The sequence below is a fragment of the Lacerta agilis genome, chromosome 18, assembly GCF_009819535.1.
Source record: "Lacerta agilis isolate rLacAgi1 chromosome 18, rLacAgi1.pri, whole genome shotgun sequence".
NCBI lineage: Eukaryota > Metazoa > Chordata > Lepidosauria > Squamata > Lacertidae > Lacerta > Lacerta agilis.
Window position 1 is genome coordinate 7,694,262 of NC_046329.1, and position 22,214 is coordinate 7,716,475.

At 49.8% G+C, this 22,214-nt stretch overlaps 1 protein-coding gene across 1 annotated transcript; it reads right to left on the bottom strand.

Annotated features, from left to right (window-relative positions):
* Positions 1 to 19,408: 19,408 nt before the first annotated feature.
* On the bottom strand, positions 19,409 to 20,728 carry C2CD4C (C2 calcium dependent domain containing 4C). The gene has a single exon (XM_033136674.1). It carries the CDS (start codon positions 20,726 to 20,728, stop codon positions 19,415 to 19,417), a length of 1,314 nt encoding a protein of 437 aa, XP_032992565.1. The 3' UTR covers positions 19,409 to 19,414.
* Positions 20,729 to 22,214: the final 1,486 nt, after the last annotated feature.

The following is a 22,214-nucleotide window of genomic DNA, read 5'->3' on the forward strand; positions in this document are numbered from 1 at the left end:
ACGCGAACCCGGTTCCCCAGATTACGAGTCCACTGTTCTTAACCACTACACCACACTGGCTCTCACCACACAGGACCGAGGCCATTTAGGGCTTCAAATAAGATCTCGGCTACACTTCCCCACAAACGTGAAGTTGGGTACGACAGATGAGAGCGCGGTAAGGAACCCCCAGATCGATAAGTTCGAAAAGTGGAAGCAAGAAAGCAGCCCGTACGACATTAGGTGAAGCAACGTGAATAAGCTAGCCTAACGGAGCGGCGGCAGACCAGGGAAAGAAGCCAACGCGATTATAATAACTGGAAGAAAACAGGAAGGGAAATGAACGCAGATCGGGAACATCCAAACCGCCACCCTTTTCCAAGCGCTGCACCTGTGTCCTGAGTTAATGAACTTTCGGAGGCTGGCGGCCCTTAAGAGCTCGTGTGTTTGTGTGAACGCTGCGTGAGTCACCGGGGGCTGCCCCCTATGAATGCTCCTCCGGCTGGCTCGAAAAGGGGAGCACGACCCCCCTCTGCTTTCTCTTCTTTGTCTCCGGGGGAGTCTGCCTAACACTCCCTCCCCCCGCTCCGGAGGGTTGGCAGGCAACCCAAAGGGGTGGATGGGTGAATGACGTCACTTGCGACAAGGTGCCGGGATGAGATGGCAGGATGAGAGGAACTGGCAGCTGTCCATTTCCTAATTAGCAGTGATCATCATCTCAGGTTTGCTCCCTGGGAGGGGGAGAAGAAACAAGCAAACAATCAAAAAATTAAAAAAAAAAACAACCGATGAGCTTCTGCAGCTCTCATTTTGCTTTCACCTTCATTTCCTCTCTACCCACATTTAGTGAGTTTTGCATTTAGAAGGAGAACAAGCCCTTGATTGTCAGAAACGGTTGATTCATCCCAATTATTATTATTATTATTATTATTTTACTTTATTTTCCCAAGATAGCTTACACAAATGGGGCAGGAGAAGGGAACGAGCATGTGGTTGGCCGGGGAAATGTAAAGAAAAAGAGGGCACCTTTTATCAAATGAGGTGGACCTGTAAGGAAATAAAGATGATGAGCAGTACATGTGAAAAGGATCTAGGAGTCTTGGTAGACCACAAACTTGACATGAGTCAACAGTGTGATGCAGCAGCTAAAAAAAGCCAATGCAATTCTGGGCTGCATCAATAGGAGTATAGCGTCTAGATCAAGGGAAGTAATAGTACCACTATATTCTGCTCTGGTCAGACCTCACCTGGAAGACTGTGTCCAGTTCTGGGCACCACAGTTCAAGAAGGATACTGACAAGCTGGAACGTGTCCAGAGGAGGGCAACCAAAATGGTCCAAGGCCTGGAAACAATGCCTTATGAGGAACGGCTTAGGGAGCTGGGTATGTTTAGCCTGGAGAAGAGAAGGTTAAGGGGTGATAGGATAGCCATGTTCAAATATATAAAATGATGTCATATAGAGGAGGGAGAAAGGTTGTTTTCTGCTGCTCCAGAGAAGTGGACACGGGGCAATAAATTCAAACTACAAGAAAGAAGATTCCACCTAAACATTAGGAAGAACTTCCTGACAGTGAGAGCTGTTGGACAGTGGGATTTGCTGCCAAGGAGTGTGGTGGAGTCTCCTTCTTTGGAGGTCTTTAAGCGGAGGCTTGACAGCCATCTGTCAGGAATGCTTTGATGGTGTTTCCTGCTTGGCAGGGGGTTGGACTGGATGGCCCTTGGGGTCTCTTCCAACTCTATGATTCTATGATTCTATATATAATGAGCTTTTAAAAATGGAATTACAGGTGATGAGATGCTCTCAGCCAAAAGATGGAAGGATGACACGATACCTACAAGAGAAGAGTGGACAGTAAAATTGATGGACTATGCTGAGATGGCCAAAATGGCTGGGGAAAATCAGGAAACAGAACAATAAAAACTTCAACGAAGACTGGGGGGGGCGGGGAGAATCGTTATATATTTGGCAGAACACTGTAAACCGTTAAAACCGTCAGCGGGATTGAAATAATGCTTGCAATGTGAAAAGAACTATAGGAGAAAAAAGAGATTTATGGATAAGTGGAGGATAATATGATATGCAGTGAAAATGATTACTAGCGGACCCCCACAGAAGGGAGGGTGGAAGTCTGAGAATTCGGAGAATTCTATAAATTGCAGGGTTTTCTTTTTTCTTTCTTTCTGTGAATGTAAAACTAAACTGTAAAACCACACACACGTGGAAATATGTATCTTATTTTTGAAAATGGCTGTTGCCATTCTTCTGCAGCACTTGTTAGAATTGATGGGGTGAGCGTCTCACCAGAAGAGCATTGTCCTAGTCCAGACAAGCATGGGGGGCTCCTTTGGTCTGATCAGCCTGAGCTTTGCTGTGACACACATAGGCTCTGCCTCTGCTGAGACAACATCTTCTCAAGCTCCACTATACTGGGAGCTGTCCAGGGTCCTGCCTTGCTAGAGACTCTGCTGTGGATCCTCACTACTTCTATGGACCTCAAATTCTGATAGAACAGATAATTGTACCCCCAAAGCTGCCTAGACATTGTGGACTGCACTGGCCCTCACTGGTTGAAGACCTATGTCCTATGAGACCTATGAGAGCCAGTGTGGTTGAAGACCTATGAGAGCCAGTGTGGTGTAGTGGTTAAGAGTGGTAGACTCGTAATCTGGGGAACTGGGTTCGCGTCTCCGCTCCTCCACATGCAGCTGCTGGGCTAGTCACACTTCTCTGAAGTCTCTCCGCCCCACTCACCTCACGGAGTGTTTGTTGTGGGGAAGGAAGGGAAAGGAGATTGTTAGCTGCTTTGAGACTCCTTAGGGTAGTGATAAAGCGGGATATCAAATCCAAACTCCTCCTCCTCCTCCTCCTCCTCCTCCTCCTCCTCCTCCTCCTCCTCCTCTTCTTCTTCTTCCTCTTCTATGTTTTGCAGGTGACACCTATCTAAGCTTCAAAGCTATTTAAGCTGCAAAGGGATTGCACTATTGCGAACTCACAAAAGTGAGGAAGGAAGGAGAGTAGCTAATGAATATATTTATATTTATATTTATATTTTTTAGGAAAATAGCACTGGCGGCTGGCATATTTATAAAACTCATCAAGCTTGCTACGAGAAGAATCCTCGGCACAGTGTGGAGTTGATCTGCTCCCAAATGTCACCCTGAAGCTTCGTTCTGGCTGGGGTGGGGGTGGAGAATCTGGGTGTCAGCTGTCAATCTGGTTATTGTTCAGACTTGGTCCGTCTCAGGCTCGACGCTCTCCCTCGTCTGGGAAACGATCCGCTCCTGACTCGACAAACGCCTCCTCCCCTGCAGTCACAACAGCACCTCGGTGCATAATAAAAGTGTCGCGCCGCGCGCGCGGCAGGGAGCAATTAAAAATAGCATCCCGTTGAGACACCCCAGCCATGAGCAGGCATCTTGACAACACAGCCAGCAGGGGGGTGGCAGGGTAGGTGGCAAAGAGAGGTATCTGCGAAGCTGCTTATTTGTGTCCCCCACCCCTTCCCAAATTACGCAGCCATTTGCCGAGCTTTTAACAAAAGGAACGGTCTGCACATTCATTAAAAAGGCAGTTTAGCGCCGGGATCAAACCGTTTCTGTCCGCTGAAAGCAAGGAATCTGTGTCCGGGGTCCGCAAGCACCACGTACGACCAGAAACAGGGTTTGAGAAATGACCGAGCTGCTTGAATGGGTGACACGGAACGTTCACAAGCATTCCAAACTCTGAGAGGGAAGGGTTTGGTTCGCTGGATACCGGCACGTTTCTGAGACGGGATAGAAAGAGAGGATTTGCCAGGGTGGGGAATAGCACTCAGGTCATACCTGAAGGAGCGTCTCCACCCACATCGTTCAACCCGGACACTGAGGTCCAGCTCCGAGGGCCTTCTGGCGGTTCCCTCCCTGCGAGAAGCGAGGTTACAGGGAACCAGGCAGAGGGCCTTCACGGTGGTGGCGCCCGCCCTGTGGAACGCCCTCCCGCCAGATGTCAAGGAAATAAACAACCATCGGACTTTTAGAAGACATCTGAAGGCAGCTCTGTTTAGGGAAGTTTTTAATGTTTGGCGTTTTATCGTGTTTTTAATATTCTGTTGGGAGCCGCCCAGAGTAGGTGGGGAAACCCAGCCAGATGGGTGGAGTATAAATTATATCATTATTATTAGTCTCAGCTTCAGTCCCCCTCTGCTGGCCTTTCCGGATAGGGTTGGGAGAGACTCTGCCCAAACCCCTAGAGAGCTGCCGCCGGTTAGCGCAGACTGCCCTAAGCTACGCTAAGCCTAAGGCAGCTTCCTATGTGGCTGTTTAAGCCAACCCATTGTTTATCATCATGAGGACTAGAACCTTGCTTCGTTTTAAAGGGAAATGTAACTGCTCGGTGGTTGAGCATCTGGCTTGCATGGAGAAAATATTATTATCTTCTACAATAATATAATATAATAATTCTGTAATTCTTTAACAGCTTGGTACGGTACGGCCCCCAAGAGAGACAGGAAAAGGCTCCAACGAGCTGTAAGAATTGCAGAAAGGGTAATTGGTGTTAGCTTGCCTTCAACAGAGACAATTTATGCTACCCGAGTTAGGAAGAGAGCAGAGGGAATTGTCGCAGATCCTTTACATCCCGGTCATCACCTGCTTGATTTACTTCCATCTGGATGTCACTACAGGACTTCATATACAAAATCCGCCAGGCACAAGAATAGTTTTCCCCCCCTTGTGCCATTAAATTGTTAAATTCGTAGTTGTATAGCTTAAGGGGAGGTAAAATATGGGTGGGGTTTCTTTGCTTCTTTGTATTGTGAGAGGAACAAGTGTCTGTATGTTTACATTGCAATGTGTTGTTGTTCAGTCGTTCAGTCGTGTCCGACTCTTCGTGACCCCATGGACCAGAGCACGCCAGGCACCCCTATTCTCCACTGCCTCTCACAGTTTGGCCAAACTCATGTTAGTCGCTTCGAGAACCCTGTCCAACCATCTCATCCTCTGTCGTCCCCTTCTCCTTGTGCCCTCCATCTTTCCCAACATCAGGGTCTTTTCTAGGGAGTCTTCTCTTCTCATGAGGTGGCCAAAGTACTGGAGCCTCAACTTCAGGATCTGTCCTTCTAGTGAGCACTCAGGGCTGATTTCTTTAAGAATGGATAGGTTTGATCTTCTTGCAGTCCATGGGACTCTCAAGAGTCTCCTCCAGCACCATAATTCAAAAGCATCAATTCTTCGGCGATCAGCCTTCTTTATGGTCCAATGTAGCCGAAACAAATTCCAAGTATGTTGGAAAATGCACTTGGCCAATAATAATAAATTATGCCTATTATTATTATTATTATTATTATTATTATTATTACTCCAGGTGTAGGTCAGCAATCAAACAATAAACTACGTAAAGTCAGTGAAGTTAACTCTTTATTCAAAGAATCAAAAGGTCTGGTCCCAAAAAGGCCTCTCTCCCACTCATCCCACAGTACATTAAATAGAGAGACAGTTTTCTTGCTCGCTGAGACGTTGGCTCTTTCCAGCATCGTAGGATGCAGGGAAGCTGGTTTAAAGAGCGAAGGGGGAAAGAAAGAGAGAGAGAGAGAGAGAGAGAGAGAGAGAGAGAGAGAGAGAGAGAGCCTTCTTTCTTGGCAAGAGATGCCTGGACGCTTTTTGCGAAATCTCCCATCCAACTGGTTTCAAGGAGGTTCCTGCCCGCTCCCTGACAGAACAGAGAGATTGATGAATCCCGCAGACAAGACAAAGAATTGCACTCTGTTCTGCTCTGCTTAAGGACAGCTGTGGAAAAAAGGCAGTAAAATGGACACAGAGGAAGGATGACAAGCTGTTTTATTGCTAGGAGCCCGAGGGCGAAAGAACCAGCTTTTGTTTTTGTTCATGGGCAGGATGTGACTTCCGCAAACCCGTGAGATGAGGATGTTCCCCTCTCTTTTTTACAGCATTCACAGAATGCTTCTCTCCTCCGCTAGAAAGAGGGGCAGTAGGTTTAACCTTTCTTGCGAAATATTGTCTTCCATTCTTCCTTTCTTGCGAAATATTGTCTGCAAGAGACAGGCTCAAGATGTGAAATCAAAATGATTTGCAAAGGAGGGCAAAACTGTTTCGGTTTTCTCCCTGTCTCTTATGTTTCCCAATCTTAAACTCGGTTCTCAGACTTGGTTTTTGAAGTCCTCGTGAAAATTCACCAGCATTTTTAAGAGAGGGTGTCTCCTAAATATTTACATGCCCGTGTACGATTCCCCCCACCAAAAAAATAAACATCGTTTTTGTGTGTGTGTGTGTGTTTTGCAAAGCAATTTCCTCGTAAATCATGGATTCCCCCATCTTATTTACATCAGCCTATTTATCAAATAGTGAGAGCTGGACCATAAAGAAGACTGATCGCCGAAGAATTGATGCTTTTGAATTATGGTGCTGGAGGAGACTCTTGAGAGTCCCATGGACTGCAAGAAGATCAAACATATTCATCCTTAAAGAAATCAGCCCTGAGTGCTCACTGGAAGGACAGATCCTGAGGCTCCAAGACTTTGGCCACCTCATGAGAAGAGAAGACTCCCTGGAAAAGACCCTGATGTTGGGAAAGATGGAGGGCACAAGGAGAAGACAGAGGATGAGATGGTGGGACAGTGTTCCCAAAGTGGCCAACATGAGTCTGACCAAACTGCGGGAGGCAGTGGAAGACAGGAGGGCCTGGTGTGCTCTGCTCCATGGGGTCACGAAGAGTCGGACATGACTAAACGACTCAACAACAACAACAAGTAAACCGTGCCAATTGCCGACACACCACCCAAAACAACATGTCCCAAATGGTGGGAATCGAACCTGGTCATTTGGACCCCTGTGCAGAACCTTTAGTCGGCTGTGAAGCATCATTGGATGCCAGAAAAACCCATATAGATGGAAATTAAACAGGCAAAACAGTCCTTTCTTTGAGAAGGCAACCTCCTTAATAAGCCATCTTCTCTTGTGAAAGGTAGAAAGCCAGAGCTCTTCACCACAGCCTGAAAAACCACTTGGCCTAAAAATCCTAGGAACAAAAAGTCCGGAATCTCCTGGTAGCTGAAGTGCCTGGTGTGCTCTGATCCATGGGGTCACGAAGAGTTGGACACGACTAAACAACTAAACAAGGTCTGTATAGTTAAAGCTATGGTTTTCCCAGTAGTAATGTACGGAAGTGAGGGCTGGACCATCAAGAAGGCCGATGGCCGAAGAATTGATGCTTTTGAATTATGGTGCTGGAGGAGACTCTTGAGAGTCCCATGGACTGCAAAGAGATCAAACTTATCCATCCTTAAAGAAATCAGCCCTGAGTGCTCACTGGAAGGACAGATCCTGAAATTGAGGCGCCAATACTTTGGGCACCTCATGAGAAGAGAAGACTCCCTGGAAAAGACCCTGATGTTGGGAAAGATGGAGGGCACAAGGAGAAGGGGACGACAGAGGACGAGATGGTTAGATAGTGTTCTCGAAGCGACTAGCATGAGTTTGGTCAAACTGCGGGAGGCAGTGGAGGATAGGGGTGCCTGGCGTGCTCTGGTCCAGGGGGTCACGAAGAGTCGGACACGACTGAACGACTGAACAACAACAACATTTCTCAAATGCACACTTGGACCCAAGTGTATGGATTTTGTACCCATGCGTTCCCTGGAGATCTGTGTTGCGAAATTCATAGAAATGTAGAATTGCAAAATTGTAGAGGGGAACCCATGAGTCATCTAGTCCAACCCTCTGCAATGCAGGAATCACAGCCAAAGAATCCCCAATAGAAAAGCAGATTGTTAAGGGCGGCTGTGCTTTGGTTCACAGATTAGCTAAGATTCCTGCATTGCAGAGGATTTTACTAAATGACACATCCAACTCTACAATTCTGTGATTCTTCTGGAAAGTGCAAATTAGATGGGTTTGTCGGTGTGTGTGTGTGGTTTTTTTTTTTAGGTTTATAATTTCCATCTTTATTTTACATGGGGAGAAAACTGGTTTTCCGCTCCCAGCCTCCAGAAGCTAAACAAAGAGGGCTACAAGTTGCAGATTTAACCACAAAAAGTGAAGATGATAATTCTTCTTGTTTCATGATATTTCTTTTCGGAATAGCACTAGAACTTGATTCCAGCTCTGTTTAGCAGTTATAGGGGGTAAACCGTGACAGACCCAGTTTGCTTTTGAAATACATATTTGTTTGACTATAATATAATTATCCATTAAGAACTGTCAGAAATAGCGTGCTTATTTTTTCCTTCCATAGTGGTAGTTTTTCCTTCAGCGACAATGTTTATTTTTTGACCATTAAAAAAAAAAAAGTTACTTGACAAAACTTCAAAAAGCAAACGGAGGCAAACTGAACTGAATCCTCTCCCATCTCTAGCAGGATGGTGGGAAATCTATCTCCCTGCGCTGGTGCCGAGCTTTTAGACAGCGTTTATTGACCTGGTGCTGAAAGGAACACGCTTGTTTAAAGACCACTTAGTTCGCAGCAGGGGTGAGATTCGAACCAGTAACTCCCTTAGCCGTTTTTATTTGTATTTATTGAATTTAAAGACTGCCCTATACCCGGAGGTCTCAGAGCAGTTCACAGAAAATGTCACAATATATAAAATCAAAACAATAACTCAATAACACACACACACACCCCAAAAAAACCGAGCCATGTTTTAAAAGGGTATAGGAATGTCAAACAATGACAAACCTAGACAGCATCTTAAAAAGCAAAGACATCACCTTGCCGACAAAGGTCCGTATAGTTAAAGCTATGGTTTTCCCAGTAGTGATGTATGGAAGTGAGAGCTGGACCATAAAGAAGACTGATCACCGAAGAATTGATGCTTTTGAATTATGGTGCTGGAGGAGACTCTTGAGAGTCCCTTGGACTGCAAGAAGATCAAACCTATCCATTCTTAAAGAAATCAGCCCTGAGTGCTCACTGGAAGGACAGATCCTGTCGTTGAGGCTCCAGTACTTTGGCCACCTCATGAGAAGAGAAGACTCCCTAGAAAAGACCCTGATGTTGGGAAAGATGGAGGGCACAAGGAGAAGGGGACGACAGAGGATGAGATGGTTGGACAGTGTTCTCGAAGCTACTAACATGAGTTTGGCCAAACTGTGGGAGGCAGTGAAGGATCGGCGTGCCTGGCGTGCTCTGGTCCATGGGGTCACGAAGAGTCGGACACGACTGAACGACTGAACAACAACAACAACAAATAGGAATGTCAGTCTCATCAACCGAAGGCCTGGTTAAAAAGGAACGTTTTTGCCTAGCGCCTAAAGGTGTATAATGAAGGCGCCAGGCGAACGTCCCTGGGGAGAGCATTCCACAGACGGGGAGCCACTGCAGAGAAGACCCCGCTCTCGTGTTGCCACCCTCTGGACCTCTCGAAGGAAGGCCTCAGTAGATGATGCAGGGTAGGCTGATATGGAAACAGGCAGTCCTTGGGGTATTATGGTCTTGACCCATTTAAGGCTTTATAGGTCAAAACCAGCACTTTGAATTGGGCCATCACACTAACTTCCGTGCTCCTTCTACTTGGGGTATTCATTGTTTTTAATATTCCGCTGGGAGCCGCCCAAAGTGGCTGTGGAAAAGCAGGGACTGTCCCTCCCCCTCCCCCGGGTCACCTAGCAGGCTTCATGTCCAAGTCCAGATTGGAACCATGGTTTCTTCACAAATCCTATCCCAGGGGAAGGCAAACTAAGGCCCGTGGGCCGGATGTGGCCCAATCACCTTCTCAATCCTGCCCGCGGACGGTCCGGGAATCAGCGTGTTTTTACATGAGTAGAATGTGTCCTTTTATTTAAAATACGTCTCTGGGTTAATTGTGGGGCCTGCCTGGTGTTTTTACATGACTAGAATGTGTGTGTTTTTTTTATTTAAAACGCATCTCTGGGTTATTTGTGGGGCATAGGAATTCGTTCATTATTATTTTTTTCAAAATATAGTCCGCCCTGCCCCCCCACAAGGTCTGAGGGACAGTGGACTGCTCCCCTGCTGGAAAAGTTTGCTGACCCCTGAAGCCCAACGCTCCGACGACTATGCCGCACCACCCAACGAAATTTCCTGGCCGCTCGCTCAAAGAATAGCTTGGCTGTTGATAATTGCTTCAAACAAAATTGGGGTGTGTGTGTCCCCTCCCTTGATTCTTCATCTTTAGACCACTTCAGCATGAAAGCATAATTGGGTTGTTTTGCTTTTAAAAAAGGTTGGTGGTTTTTTTGGTTTTTTTTAGTGATTTTTACAAACGCCATTTATTTATAAAGGGTGTTTTTAGGCAGGTGGTTGTGTTACTTTCTGGAGACAGAGTTCGGCTTGCTGTCAAGCCTTCTATATTGGATTGTCAGGGATGTGATTGCTACTCCACAAAAACCGACGAGCTCTCCACAATTTTGGTGTAGTTGTGATTGCAGGGTGCTGCGTCCACTCAGAAGCAATTAGATGGGCATCTATGTCCATTCTTCTGTGCCAAAAAAGTGTCATCTATTCAACAAAGGTCCGTATAGTTCAAGTGATGGTTTTCCCAGTAGTAATGTACGGAAGTGAGAGCTGGACCATCAAGAAGGCTGATCACCGAAGAATGGATGCTTTTGAATTATGGTGCTGGAGGAGACTCTTGAGAGTCCCATGGACTGCAAGAAGATCAAACCTATCCATTCTGAAGGAAATCAGCCCTGAGTGCTCAGTGGAAGGACAGATCCTGAAGCTGAGGCTCCAGTACTTTGGCCACCTCATGAGAAGAGAAGACTCCCTGGAAAAGACCTTGATGTTGGGAAAGATGGAGGGCACAAGGAAAAGGGGACGACAGAGGACAAGATGGTTGGACAGTGTTCTCGAAGCGACTGGCATGAGTCTGACCAAACTGCAGGAGGCAGCGGAAGACAGGAGTGCCTGGCGTGCTCTGGTCCATGGGGTCACAAAGAGTCGGACACGACTGAACGACTGAACAACAACAACAAGTCTGCAAGCTGCACATATCTGCAAGGTATCTGAAGAAGTGTGCATGCACACGAAAGCTCATACCAAGAACAAACTTAGTTGGTCTCTAAGGTGCTACTGGTGAAATGAGGGTGAAAGAGGAAAGCGCAAAATATGGTCTGAAGCTCAACATCAAAAAAACTAAGATCATGGCCACTGGTCCCATCACCTCCTGGCAAATAGAAGGGGAAGAAATGGAGGCAGTGAGAGATTTTACTTTCTGGGGTTCCATGATCACTGCAGATGGTGACAGCAGTCACGAAATTAAACGACGCCTGCTTCTTGGGAGAAAAGCAATGACAAACCTAGACAGCATCTTAAAAAGCAGAGACATCACCTTGCCGACAAAGGTCCGTATAGTTAAAGCTATCGTTTTCCCAGCAGTGATGTATGGAAGTGAGAGCTGGACCACAAAGAAGGCTGATCGCCGAAGAATGGATGCTTTTGAATTCTGGTGCTGGAGGAGACTCTTGGGAGTCCCATGGACTGCAAGAAGATCAAACCGATCCATTCTGAAGGAAATCAGCCCTGAGTGCTCACTGGAAGGACAGATCCTGAAGCTGAGGCTCCAAGACTTTGGCCACCTCATGAGAAGAGAAGGCTCCCTAGAAAAGACCCTGACGCTGGGAAATGATGAAGCCATTTCCGAGCACAATTCAAAGTGTCGGTGCTCACCTTCAAAGCCCCAAACAGCTCACCCCGTTACTGTGGGGATTCGAACCGCCGACCTTCTGATTGGCAAGCCCTAGGCTCTGTGGTTTAACCCACAGCGCCACCCGCGTCCCTTAACAGCTCGCGTTAAGCAGCCGTTTAAAAAAAAATAATTAAATAAAAGAAGTAAGAGTAAATAGGAGGCGAAGCCAGAGAGGAAATGTTATATAATCTCACTGTTAAATGATAAATAAGATTATTGCTGCGCTTGGGTAATGCACGCCAATAAAGGAAGCTGGTTAAATAGATAATTAGTGGGTGATTGTCTGGAATTAAGGCCACTTCAGAGCGAAAGTGGATGAGATTGAAGCAATGGAGGTGACCTCAGGGAGATTTCCCTGAACGCAGAAAGTGGATCAGGAGGGAGGAACATTGGGACGACCCAGTTTAAGGCAGCACAAGTCCTTTTGCCGTGGTTAAGATGTGGCGAGGAGCTGCCATGTTTTGAAGAGCAAAAAAGAGGACTACTCATTTTAAATACCCCCTAATATACGCAGATGGGACGCGGGTGGCGCGGTGGGTTAAACCACAGAGCCTAGGGCTTGCCGATCAGAAGGTCGGTGGTTCGAATCCCCGCAATGACGGGGTGAGCTCCCGTTGCTCGGTCCCTGCTCCTGCCCACCTAGCAGTTCAAAAGCACGTCAAAGTGCAAGTAGATAAATAGGTACCGCTCCGGCGGGAAGGTAAACGGCGTTTCCGTGCGCTGCTCTGGTTCGCCAGAAGCGGCTTAGTCATGCTGGCCACATGACCCGGAAGCTGTACGCCGGCTCTCTCGGCCTATAGAGCAAAATGAGCGCTTTGACACACTTTTGAGCTGCTAGGTGGGCAGGAGCAGGGACCAAGCAACAGGAGCTCACCCCGTCATTGCGGGGATTCGAACCGCCGACCTTCCGATCGGCATGCCCAAGGCTCTGTGGTTTAACCCACAGCACCACCCGTGTACCTGAGTGTAGTGTAGTGTAGTGGTTAATCCTCTTAAAAAAAAACAAACTTGCAGATTCCGGAAGCTGGTTTTCGTGCCGCGTAGAACAGGCCTGGCGAGGATGTTTCTGTTTTATGCCACTTCAGAGCCCCTAGATGGTCCAAACTGCCGTTACTTTATCCTCCCAACGTTTCAGGCCACAAATCCACCACCTTTGGCGATGGTTTCGATTCATCAGGCGGGACTGAGACGGGCCAGCAGTTGATGCAGTTTGCGAGCTGAAGAAGTTGCGATTTTTTTGGGGGGGGGAAATGGCAGTTATTTCCTTATTCAGGGGGGATTGGAGACCTCAGGTCCCCAATTCAATAAAGAAGGTAAAAGGTAAAGGACCCCTGGACAGTTAAGTCCAGTCAAAGGCGACTACGGGGTTGCGGCGCTCATCTCGCTTTCAGGCCAAGGGAGCTGGCATTTGTCCGCAGACAGCTCTCCGGGTCATGTCACCAGCAGGACTAAGCCGCTTCTGGTGCAACAGGACACTGTGACGGAAACCAGAGCACACAGAAATGCCATTTACCTTCCCGCAAGAACGGTACCTATTTATCTACTTGCACCGGTGTGCTTTTGAACTGCTAGGTTGGCAGGAGCTGGGAGATAGCAACGGGAGTTCACACCGCCGCAGGGATTCGAACCGCTAACCTTCCGATCAGCAATCCCAAGGGGCTCAGTGGTTTAGACCACAGCGGCACCCGCATCCCTTTCTATCAGGCCCTTGGAGCCATCCGCAGGCCACACCCCCTTTCCCCAGGCCACACCCCCTCCGACCAAGCCACTCCCCCTCACTGACTTTGGGAATGATGCCTTCAGGCTGGAAAAATGCTGTCCACCCCGGTCATATAGGCTTTCATAATACTGCTCCTAAGGCACTCAGAGTCCCAGCTGCCATACACCAGTTGAGAGGCAGCAGTGTTCAATGGTTACAGCACCAGACTAGGACTGAGATGTGTGTGTGTCCCCCCCCACTGGTTGCAATCTTTACCCTGCCGCTCTCTGAACGTTGTGGCTCAACTTGGGTATGAAGTTCGCTCAAGCTTACTGCCCCCCCTTACCTTGGCCTCCCTCGCAGGGTTGTGGTGAGGATTTTTTTAAAAAAGAAAGAAAGAAAAGGGGGCCATGGCTCTTAGGCTGAGGAAGGGGGGTCCCCCCAGCTCTTATCCACTCCGTGAGTTGAAACCAGAAAATGAGACCAGAAAAATCACTCCATGCACATACAAGAACTTGGAGAAAGGTTTAGAAATCCCATGCTCTGTGTAAAAGTCTCATAGATATATATATATATATATATAATATTAAAAAACAATAACAATTATAATTATAATTATTATAATTACGAAATAGGAACCAACTGGTGATACAGTAACAAGGAATCATCGGATCATAGGAAAGAAACATTTTTGTAGAGGTTACACTCGAAATTCACCCGCCACTGTCCGAATTGCACAAAGCCAAAATACAGTTGACAGAAGTTCACAGCCCTGCCCCCAAATATTACCATCATTAGTTGTTAATATTATTATTATAAACAATCAATAAGCAAATTGTTTGCCAAGAGGGCAACAGGAAGGCGAACTGGTGTGCTTGCAACATCTCCAGCGGCAACCAACCATGCAGAAGCTGCCCGATAAAACAGATTAGATAGAGAGATTAAATAGGTAGGTTAATTCAGGTGCAATAGAAATAAAGCAAGCACATACAAAAGATTTGTTGTTTCCCCAAATTCACACACACGCACACACACACACACTCCAACAAGATTATCTCCTTTGTTTGGCAGGCACACAAACTCCAGAACGCCTGAGGCTTTTGCAAGCAACAGAAAACGAGAGACGGTTTTATATCTGAATATATAAATATATATATATATATTTAAAAAATCAGTTGGCACTCTGTTAACAAGATATTTGGGTGGGGGAGTTTGGAGAGAAAGCGGAGGGGATTCGCCCAAATTTCAGCTCCCCTTGAGGTTCTGCGTTTGGTTCCTGGCCTACTACAGCAACCCAAGAGAGATTAAAAGATGTCGGGATCGTTCCTTCCCATCGCCTGCCTCAACCGCTGCTTGCAGAGATGGGCTTTATTATTTCGCTCCTGTGTGCCTGTTTACTGTCTGCTGGGGTTTCAGACCGGAGGCTGATCTGTTTATTTTAATCAGCGGCTGAGAGAAGCAGAGCTTGGGTTGAATTGAGGAAAGCGGTGGGGGGGGGGGAAGCAGAAGGGTGGTGGTGGAAGTCAAACAAGAAACACAGGGTCTGGGATGTGGGACAAAAAGGGTTTCTGGGAAGAGTGGGAAGACGTCTCCATTTTACGGGAGAAGAGGTTCCCCCCCCCCAAGCAGGTATAATTAATCGCACTCGGGGGAAACCATCAGCTCCATTCCGACACTGGGATTTACAAACCTGGGGGGGCAGGGGAGGGAAAAAATGTGGGGAGATCATAACCGTGTCTCGCCGTCCCAAAACATGCAGGAGGCGTTTTCGCCAAAAGGTTTTCCGCAAACCGACAAATGGCAGCGGGGAAAACCACATCACCAACCTTGCCTTTGTTTTTTTCTCTTAGAGAGGCCAGGACTCCGAATGATTTCTTGGCTCTGATCGGATTCCCAGCTGTTTGTGCTTTGTGCAACACTCCAGGGAGGCATTTGGTGACCCGGCGGGGTGGGGGGACCAAGAGGGGTCTGTGCTTCTCTGCAGTTGCGGAAGGCTAACCCTGTCGGGTGAGGAAAGCACTACCTGTGTATCGGGGTGGGGTGGGGGGGATCATGGATTCGGTGCTGGAGAATGCCACCCACAGCACATGCCCTGGTAACCCTGGGCCCCAAAGGTCCGCTGGGGCCCGACAACATCATTTATATATTTAAAAAAAATTAAAGAGAAAAGGAGCCAACAGGCAGCCTTGTTTGACACCTCTGGTCAATGGAAAGGGACAGGAGAGAGCACCAAGGGGTCCAAATTTCACTCTGGCAGTTATATCTCAAAGTAGCTGTCTTAATACAAAGAAATTTCAGAAATAGACTGGAAAGAGAAGTGGCTGAATTGCAACTAATCACCAAACTTAAAACCATGGAGAAACCTGGTTTGAACAAAGACATTGGATTCTTATCTCATTATACATAACAAAGCTATCTTTAGCCATCTCACCCCTTGCCTTTCCCTGCAAGACTAATTGCAGCCGTTAAGAGTCGTCAACAGGTTTTCCACACTTATCAGCCTATCACCCATTCCCACCACCCTTCTGAGTAATACCCCTCCCCACTCCCCCACTATATTTAAGGATCTGGTGACTTCTGTTTCAGTGTATCTGAAGAAGTGTGCATGCACACGAAAGCTCATACCAGCAACTAACTCAGTTGGTCTCTAAGGTGCTACTAGAAAGAATTTTCGATTTTGTTTTAGTTATATCTGAGTGGATTTCCACTAGCAGCCATAAGAGCCTTTTGTCTATGTTGGTTATACTTAGCTTCTGCCAAAGTCTCGTTCTGTTAATAGAATCGAAGGCAGAGGATAAGTCGACAAAGGCAACATAGAGCTTGGAGTTAAGCTTGGTTTGGTATTTGTCAATCAGAGTTTGTAGGACTAGACAGTGGCCTGAAGTACTGTGGCCTTTCCGAAAGCCTGCTTGTTCTGGGTGGAATAAGCCAATTTCATCCGCCCAGTTGGTCAGCTTCTCTAGTAGATATCTGGTGTAGATCTTGTAGGTTATATCTAGTAGGCTGATAGGCCTGTAGTTGGTAGGATCTTGGGGGGTCTCCTTTTTTGTAAATTGGAATGATTATACTCTGTTTCCAGTTTGTCGGTATCAAAATTATAAGGGGGGGGGGGGGAGGGAGAGCAACTCTGTCTCTGTGTCTGTGTTCAGTGGCAGACCTTGGCGTGGCAGATTTCAGTACCAAAAATTCGCCTTCCATTCAACGCCCCTGAAAGACCAGGTGCGCAGCCTGGGGGTCATTTTAGACTCACAGCCATCCATGGAGGTGCAGGTCAGTTCTGTGTCCAGGGCGGCTGTCTACCAGCTCCATCTGGTACGCAGGTGGAGACAGTGGCGGAGATTCATGCTCTGGCACCGGGGGCGGGAAGCAGGCGGAGGCGTGGCGTGGCGCATGTTCTAGGGGCAGGGCACACCGAGATGGAACCCTATCGGGATCCCGCTGCCCGGGGCGCGCCGCCCCCTACGCCCCACCCTTCCTACGCCAGTGGGCGGAGACCCTCCCTGCCCACAGACTGTCTCGTCAGAGTGGTGCATGCTCTGGTTATCTCCCGCTTGGACTACTGCCACGTGCTCTCCGTGGGGCTGCCTTCGAAGGTGACCCAGAAACTACAACTAATCCAGAATGCGGCAGCTAGACTTGTGACTGGGAGCGGCCGCCGATACCACATAATACCGGTCCTGAAAGACCTACATTGGCTCCCAGGACGTTTCCGAGCACAATTCAAAGTGTTGGTGCTGACCTTGAAAGCCCTAAATGGCCCTATATACCTGAAGGAGCGTCTCCACCCCCATCGTTCAGCCTGGACACCGAGGTCCAACTCCAAGGGCCTTCTGGCAGTTCCCTCACTGTGAGAAGTGAGGTTACAAGGAACCAGGCAGAGGGCCTTTTCGGTGGTGGCACCCGCCTTGTGGAACGCCAAGGAAATAAACAATGATCTGACTTTTAGATGACATCTGAAGGCAGCCCTGTTGAGGGAAGTTTTTCATGTTATCTACTTGCACTTTGATGTGCTTTCGAACTGCTAGGTGGGCAGGAGCAGGGACCGAACAACAGGAACTCACCCTGTCTCGGGGATTCGAACCGCCGACCTTCTGATCGGCAAGCCCTAGGCTCTGTGGTTTAACCCAGGCATCGGCAAGGTTATCCAGCCATGGGCTGGATCAAGCACACGGAGTGTGCCTGTGGAACGGACATGCGCAGCGCGAAGCCAGGAATCATACCTGCGCATGTGCGCGATGCCGAAAATTGCGTCTGCGCATGCCCAGATGTCGAAAATTGCGCCTGCTGGTTTAGCGCGGCGTGTGGGGGGGCTTGACGAGCGGGCCCCACAGTTGGCGGAGGGCTCTTGGGCCGGTAAAACGGCCTTCGTGGGCCGCATCCGTCCCACGGGCCGGAGGTTGCCGACCTCTGGTTTAACCCACCGCGTCACCCAGCTTTCTTAGCCATCACCGAATAGAGACTTTTAAAAGTGCTTTTCTTTTGTGCAAAAGTGGGGTGGGGGCGTGTCGGTTTTGAGGAAGCGAGAAGTGGGCAGTGGGGGGTTGGGGACCCTGACGGAGCACTTCAAAGACAACACAAGAATTCCCAAAAAGTAGGAGGAAGGGAAGGGGGGGGAGAGTGACGGCGGGTGATAGGAATCTGATATCCCAAGTGTGAAAAGAACCATAGCTCAGCCACGGAGCACATGCGTTGCATGCAAGAAGTCCCAGGTTCGAATCCTGGTGTCGCCCGTTATCTCCTTGCCTGCCATGTGGGAGGTCTGGATCTGTGCTGAGATCTCCACTTCCTAAGGGAGTGGGACCGTAACTCAGCAGTACAGCGATTTGCTTTTGCCTGCAACAAGGTCCCAATCCCTATCTCCAGTTAGAAGGAACACAAGAGAGCAGAGGAAGACCCTACTCTGACCAAAAACCCAGGACCAGATATGGACCAGAGCGGTGTAAGGCAATTTAAGGGGGCTTCCCTGCTTCCAGAGAATAGGGGGGGGAGTTACCTGTTCGGGCAGCATATCAGAGGCCCATCACAATTATGCAGACCCTGGAAAGCCACAAACTCCCCACGGCGCAATCGTGGCTCTACCTGTTGGGTTTCTGCCTTTCCCAATGGGGAAAGAAGGTTAAAAAGACACAGCAACCCCCCAGTTCTGCAAAACATCTGGTGCTGGCCTTCATGAGCAGCTTTACAGCTTTGGAAAGGGGTGTGTGTGTGGTGTTCTTTTGAGTCTCCCCGCCGCCCGTAGCTCCTTGCTACAGCGCCTCCTTGCAAAAGAACGAGCCGCCCCCAGCTCCCAGACGCAAACCCATCATTTGCGAAAGGTTGTTAAGGCAAGGACGTTCGGATAACGAGGGTCGTTTCCCCTGTCCCCTTTTCCGTAAGGCAACTGGGTTATTTACACTGAGGGTCGCCAACGTGGCAGCTGTGGGAGCGCAGGCAACCTGCGGGAAAAGTCTCTTACCCTAACCACCGCCCAAAATTAGTTCTCGATAGAAGCGTCCCGCTGTACCCAACGGAACAGGTCGTGCGACCACAACCGTTTCTCCGGGTTCCCAAATGCGCCCACAGATCCCAGAAGGTTGGCGACCCCTGGCTCACACCGGATTAATTCCTGTCGGTTGACCACACCTTTGCTCAGACAACGTCGGTCAAGCTCAGCGGACGGCCGTTGGGGACCGCCAGTTTGCTACACTGCATGCATTTCGATGGGGGGGGGGGGTCCGGGGACAACAGGGAGGAGGAAGCAGAGCAAAAAGCCCATTGCGCACATGCATCACCATGCCGCAGCAAAATCCGTTCGGAGGACCCCTTCCCAGACTTGCAGCCCTATAGTCATCCCCCCATATCTTCAGAACGTCTCGCTGTGCACAGGGCAAAATCTCCCCACCCTGGACAGGCAATTATATTTTCCATCTTGCAAGGAAAGGGGTCACACCAGCAGCCAGCGAGGTTACATGCTTATTCCCCCCCTCCCTGCCCTAACACATGCAGCAAGCATTTTTTTGGGGGGGGGACACTGACAAGCCGCCACCATCCACCACCTTGTATTTACAGGGTGGAGGAACGAGCCGTTCCACGGGGGGACGGGTGCAAAGGGAAGCGTTATGAAAAGGGGAGCAAAGAGGTTAAGGGGAGTTCCTTCTCTCCCATCAGGGTGTCTCTCTTGAGGCTTCCCCCCTTGTTCAGCACCTTGACCTTGAGGGACATTTTCTTCACGTTGCCGGCCCCCAGCCCGTCAAAGAAGAAATCCTCGTTGAAGACCGGGTAGCGGCTGTTCTTGATGATGGTGCTGCGCTGCTTCTGCAGCTTGCCCGGGTTCAGGTAGAGGGCCACGCAGCAGTTGATGCTCCGCGCGTCGCAGTGCTTGTCGTAGAGGTCTTCCGCCGTGATGACCCGCACCCGCAGCCGCGCGCTCGAAGGGTTGTACTCGGCCGCCAGGCGCATGCTGCCTCCTTTGCTCAGCGAAATAATGTGCTCCTTGTGGAGCCGCTCCGGCTGGTCCGCCGGAGCCGCGGGCTGTTGCGCCGCGCCACCGGCTCCCCCCGCGGAAGGAGTGGCGCACCGCTGGCGCCGCTGCGAGCTGGGGCTCGTGTCGGCCGAGCTGTCGTCGGTGGAGAGGGAGCTGTTGCGTGCGACCGAGTGCTTCAGCTTGATGACCTTCGACTGGCTCTCCTGGCTGAAGATCTTCAGGAGCGACACGGAGCGCGAGAGCAAGGGGGAGCCGAACGGCGACGACTCGGCCGAGGAGCACGTGTCGCTTTCGCCGCCGCTGAAGTAGCGGTAGGGGTTCATGAGGGACATGCTGATGTCCGAAGGGTTGAGGTGGCCGCCCTCGCCGTTCGCCTTGCTCCCCCCCGAGGGCGACCTCCTCTGGGAGCTGGGAGAGGTCGACTGAGACGGGCACAGGCTGGTGTGCTCGCTGTGGAAGAGGGACTCCTTGCGGCGGGTGTGCGGGCTCTCCATGAGCGTCGCGAAGCCGTAGGACGTCTGGGCCTTGGGGACGTACGGCAGGGACATGGCCGTCTGCGACTGGGGGTCCGCGTTGGTGCTGAAGTCCTCCTCAGACGCCCACTCGTCCGCGCTCTCGATCTGGATGATGTGGCGGCTGGCGGCCTTCAGGAGATTCTTGCTCTCCGAGGCGGCCTTTGCCGGCAAGCGCGGGCTGCGCTGCGGCTTGCGGGCCGAGAGGTTCTGCTCCGAGGCCGAAGTGCCCAGGTTGGGCTTCGGCTTCCCTTCTGTCCCCTCTGCTTCCGGGGGCACCATTGGGAGCTTGGGCGGGATGAAGAAATCCGGGATCTTATCCGGCGTCAGGACATTGCTGTACAGAGGCCCCTTGGACTGCTTATCGCCAGAGTCACCGTTGCCCCGGGATCCCCCGTTCTCCACTGAGCCGCGGATCTTCTCAAGCAACCACATTTCCTCGCCGCCGCAGCTCCTCTTTCCAGGAGAGGAGTTGGCAAGTCCAGACACCTGATAGGCAGAAAGAGGACAGGGTTAATGGTAGCTAAGAGACTGGTATTGATGAACGGGAAGAATGAAGGCATGATCTGTCAGGGACTGTGCTGAGGAGGAGTGGTGAGAGCCTCCCCCTGCTCCTGATCCGGATACTGAATCTTCCCAGGAGCAGGAAGACAGTGCAGTAGCGGCTCGGTTTAAGGACAGCCCAGTTTACGAACTATTCGGTTTACGAACTCCGCAAAACCAGAATTGGTGTGCCAGTTTGCAAACTTTACCTCAGTCTAAGACAGGGGTCGGCAAGGTTTACCTCACCTGGGCTGGTTCACTCCGGTGGAGATCCCTCTGTGGGCTGGATTGCACCCACCCACCCACACCCCAGTGATTTCCGGCGTCTGTTTCTGCGCAGACGCAATTTTCAGTGTCTGCACAGATGCGATTTCCGGCACCGCAGAAGCAAGTTCCCCATGCCGCGCTGTGCCAGTTTAGTGAGGGAGCCGGCGTACAGCTTCCGGGCCATGTGGCCAGCATGACTAAGCCGCTTCTGGCGAACCAGAGCAGCGCATGGAAACACCGTTTACCTTCCCGCTGGAGTGGTACCTATTTATCTACTTGCACTTTGACGTGCTTTCGAACTGCTAGGTTGGCAGGAGCAGGGACCGAGCAACGGGAGCTCACCCCGTCACTGCGGGGATTCGAACCGCCGACCTTCTGATCGGCAAGCCCTAGGCTCTGTGGTTTAACCCACAGCGCCACCCGCGTCCCATAAAGCTTGGATAGCTCTTGCCTATTTAGTCCATTCAACCAGATCTCCGCAGGAAACCAGCGGAAGACCGCTCTCTCTTCCTGCAGCCTCCAGCAATTGCTGTGTCCGGCCCAAGGCAGACCATAATGCTTGTGGCTAGTAGCTGCCAGCAGCCTTTCCCCCCTCTGTGAATTTGTCCAAATCTCTTTCAAAGCAATCCCTAGTTCTGCCTCCTGTGGGATATAGTTCCACAGTTTAACTATATGTGTTGAGCGAACAATGGCACTCTCATTTTTTAGTGTCCTGGATCTTCCAGCATCTCTCTGGGTGCAGATTTCACAGGGGTACATTGCTCCCTTTGCTGGCGCATAACAAGCTGGCGCATAACATTCACAGGCAGAATTCTCTCTCTGAGTTATGGAATCTCTCCTTCATATTCCCTAAAATTAGCTCAAATTACTGCTCAAAGACTGATCCGCCAAAGACTGGATGACATCGATCTACAGCGAAATTATACGCTGGGGGGAGGTGTTTGTTCGCCCCAGAACATCGGTATCACCTTAACTTACTGCGTTCCATCATACCTCTCCTCCCTCTCGACTGTTGTCCATAGACTGGCCTCCACCAAAGCGAGGTTCAACGTTTTTCCCTCCAACGTCCTGAGACATAGATTCTCAAAGGGCCAAGCCTCCGCCATGTGCG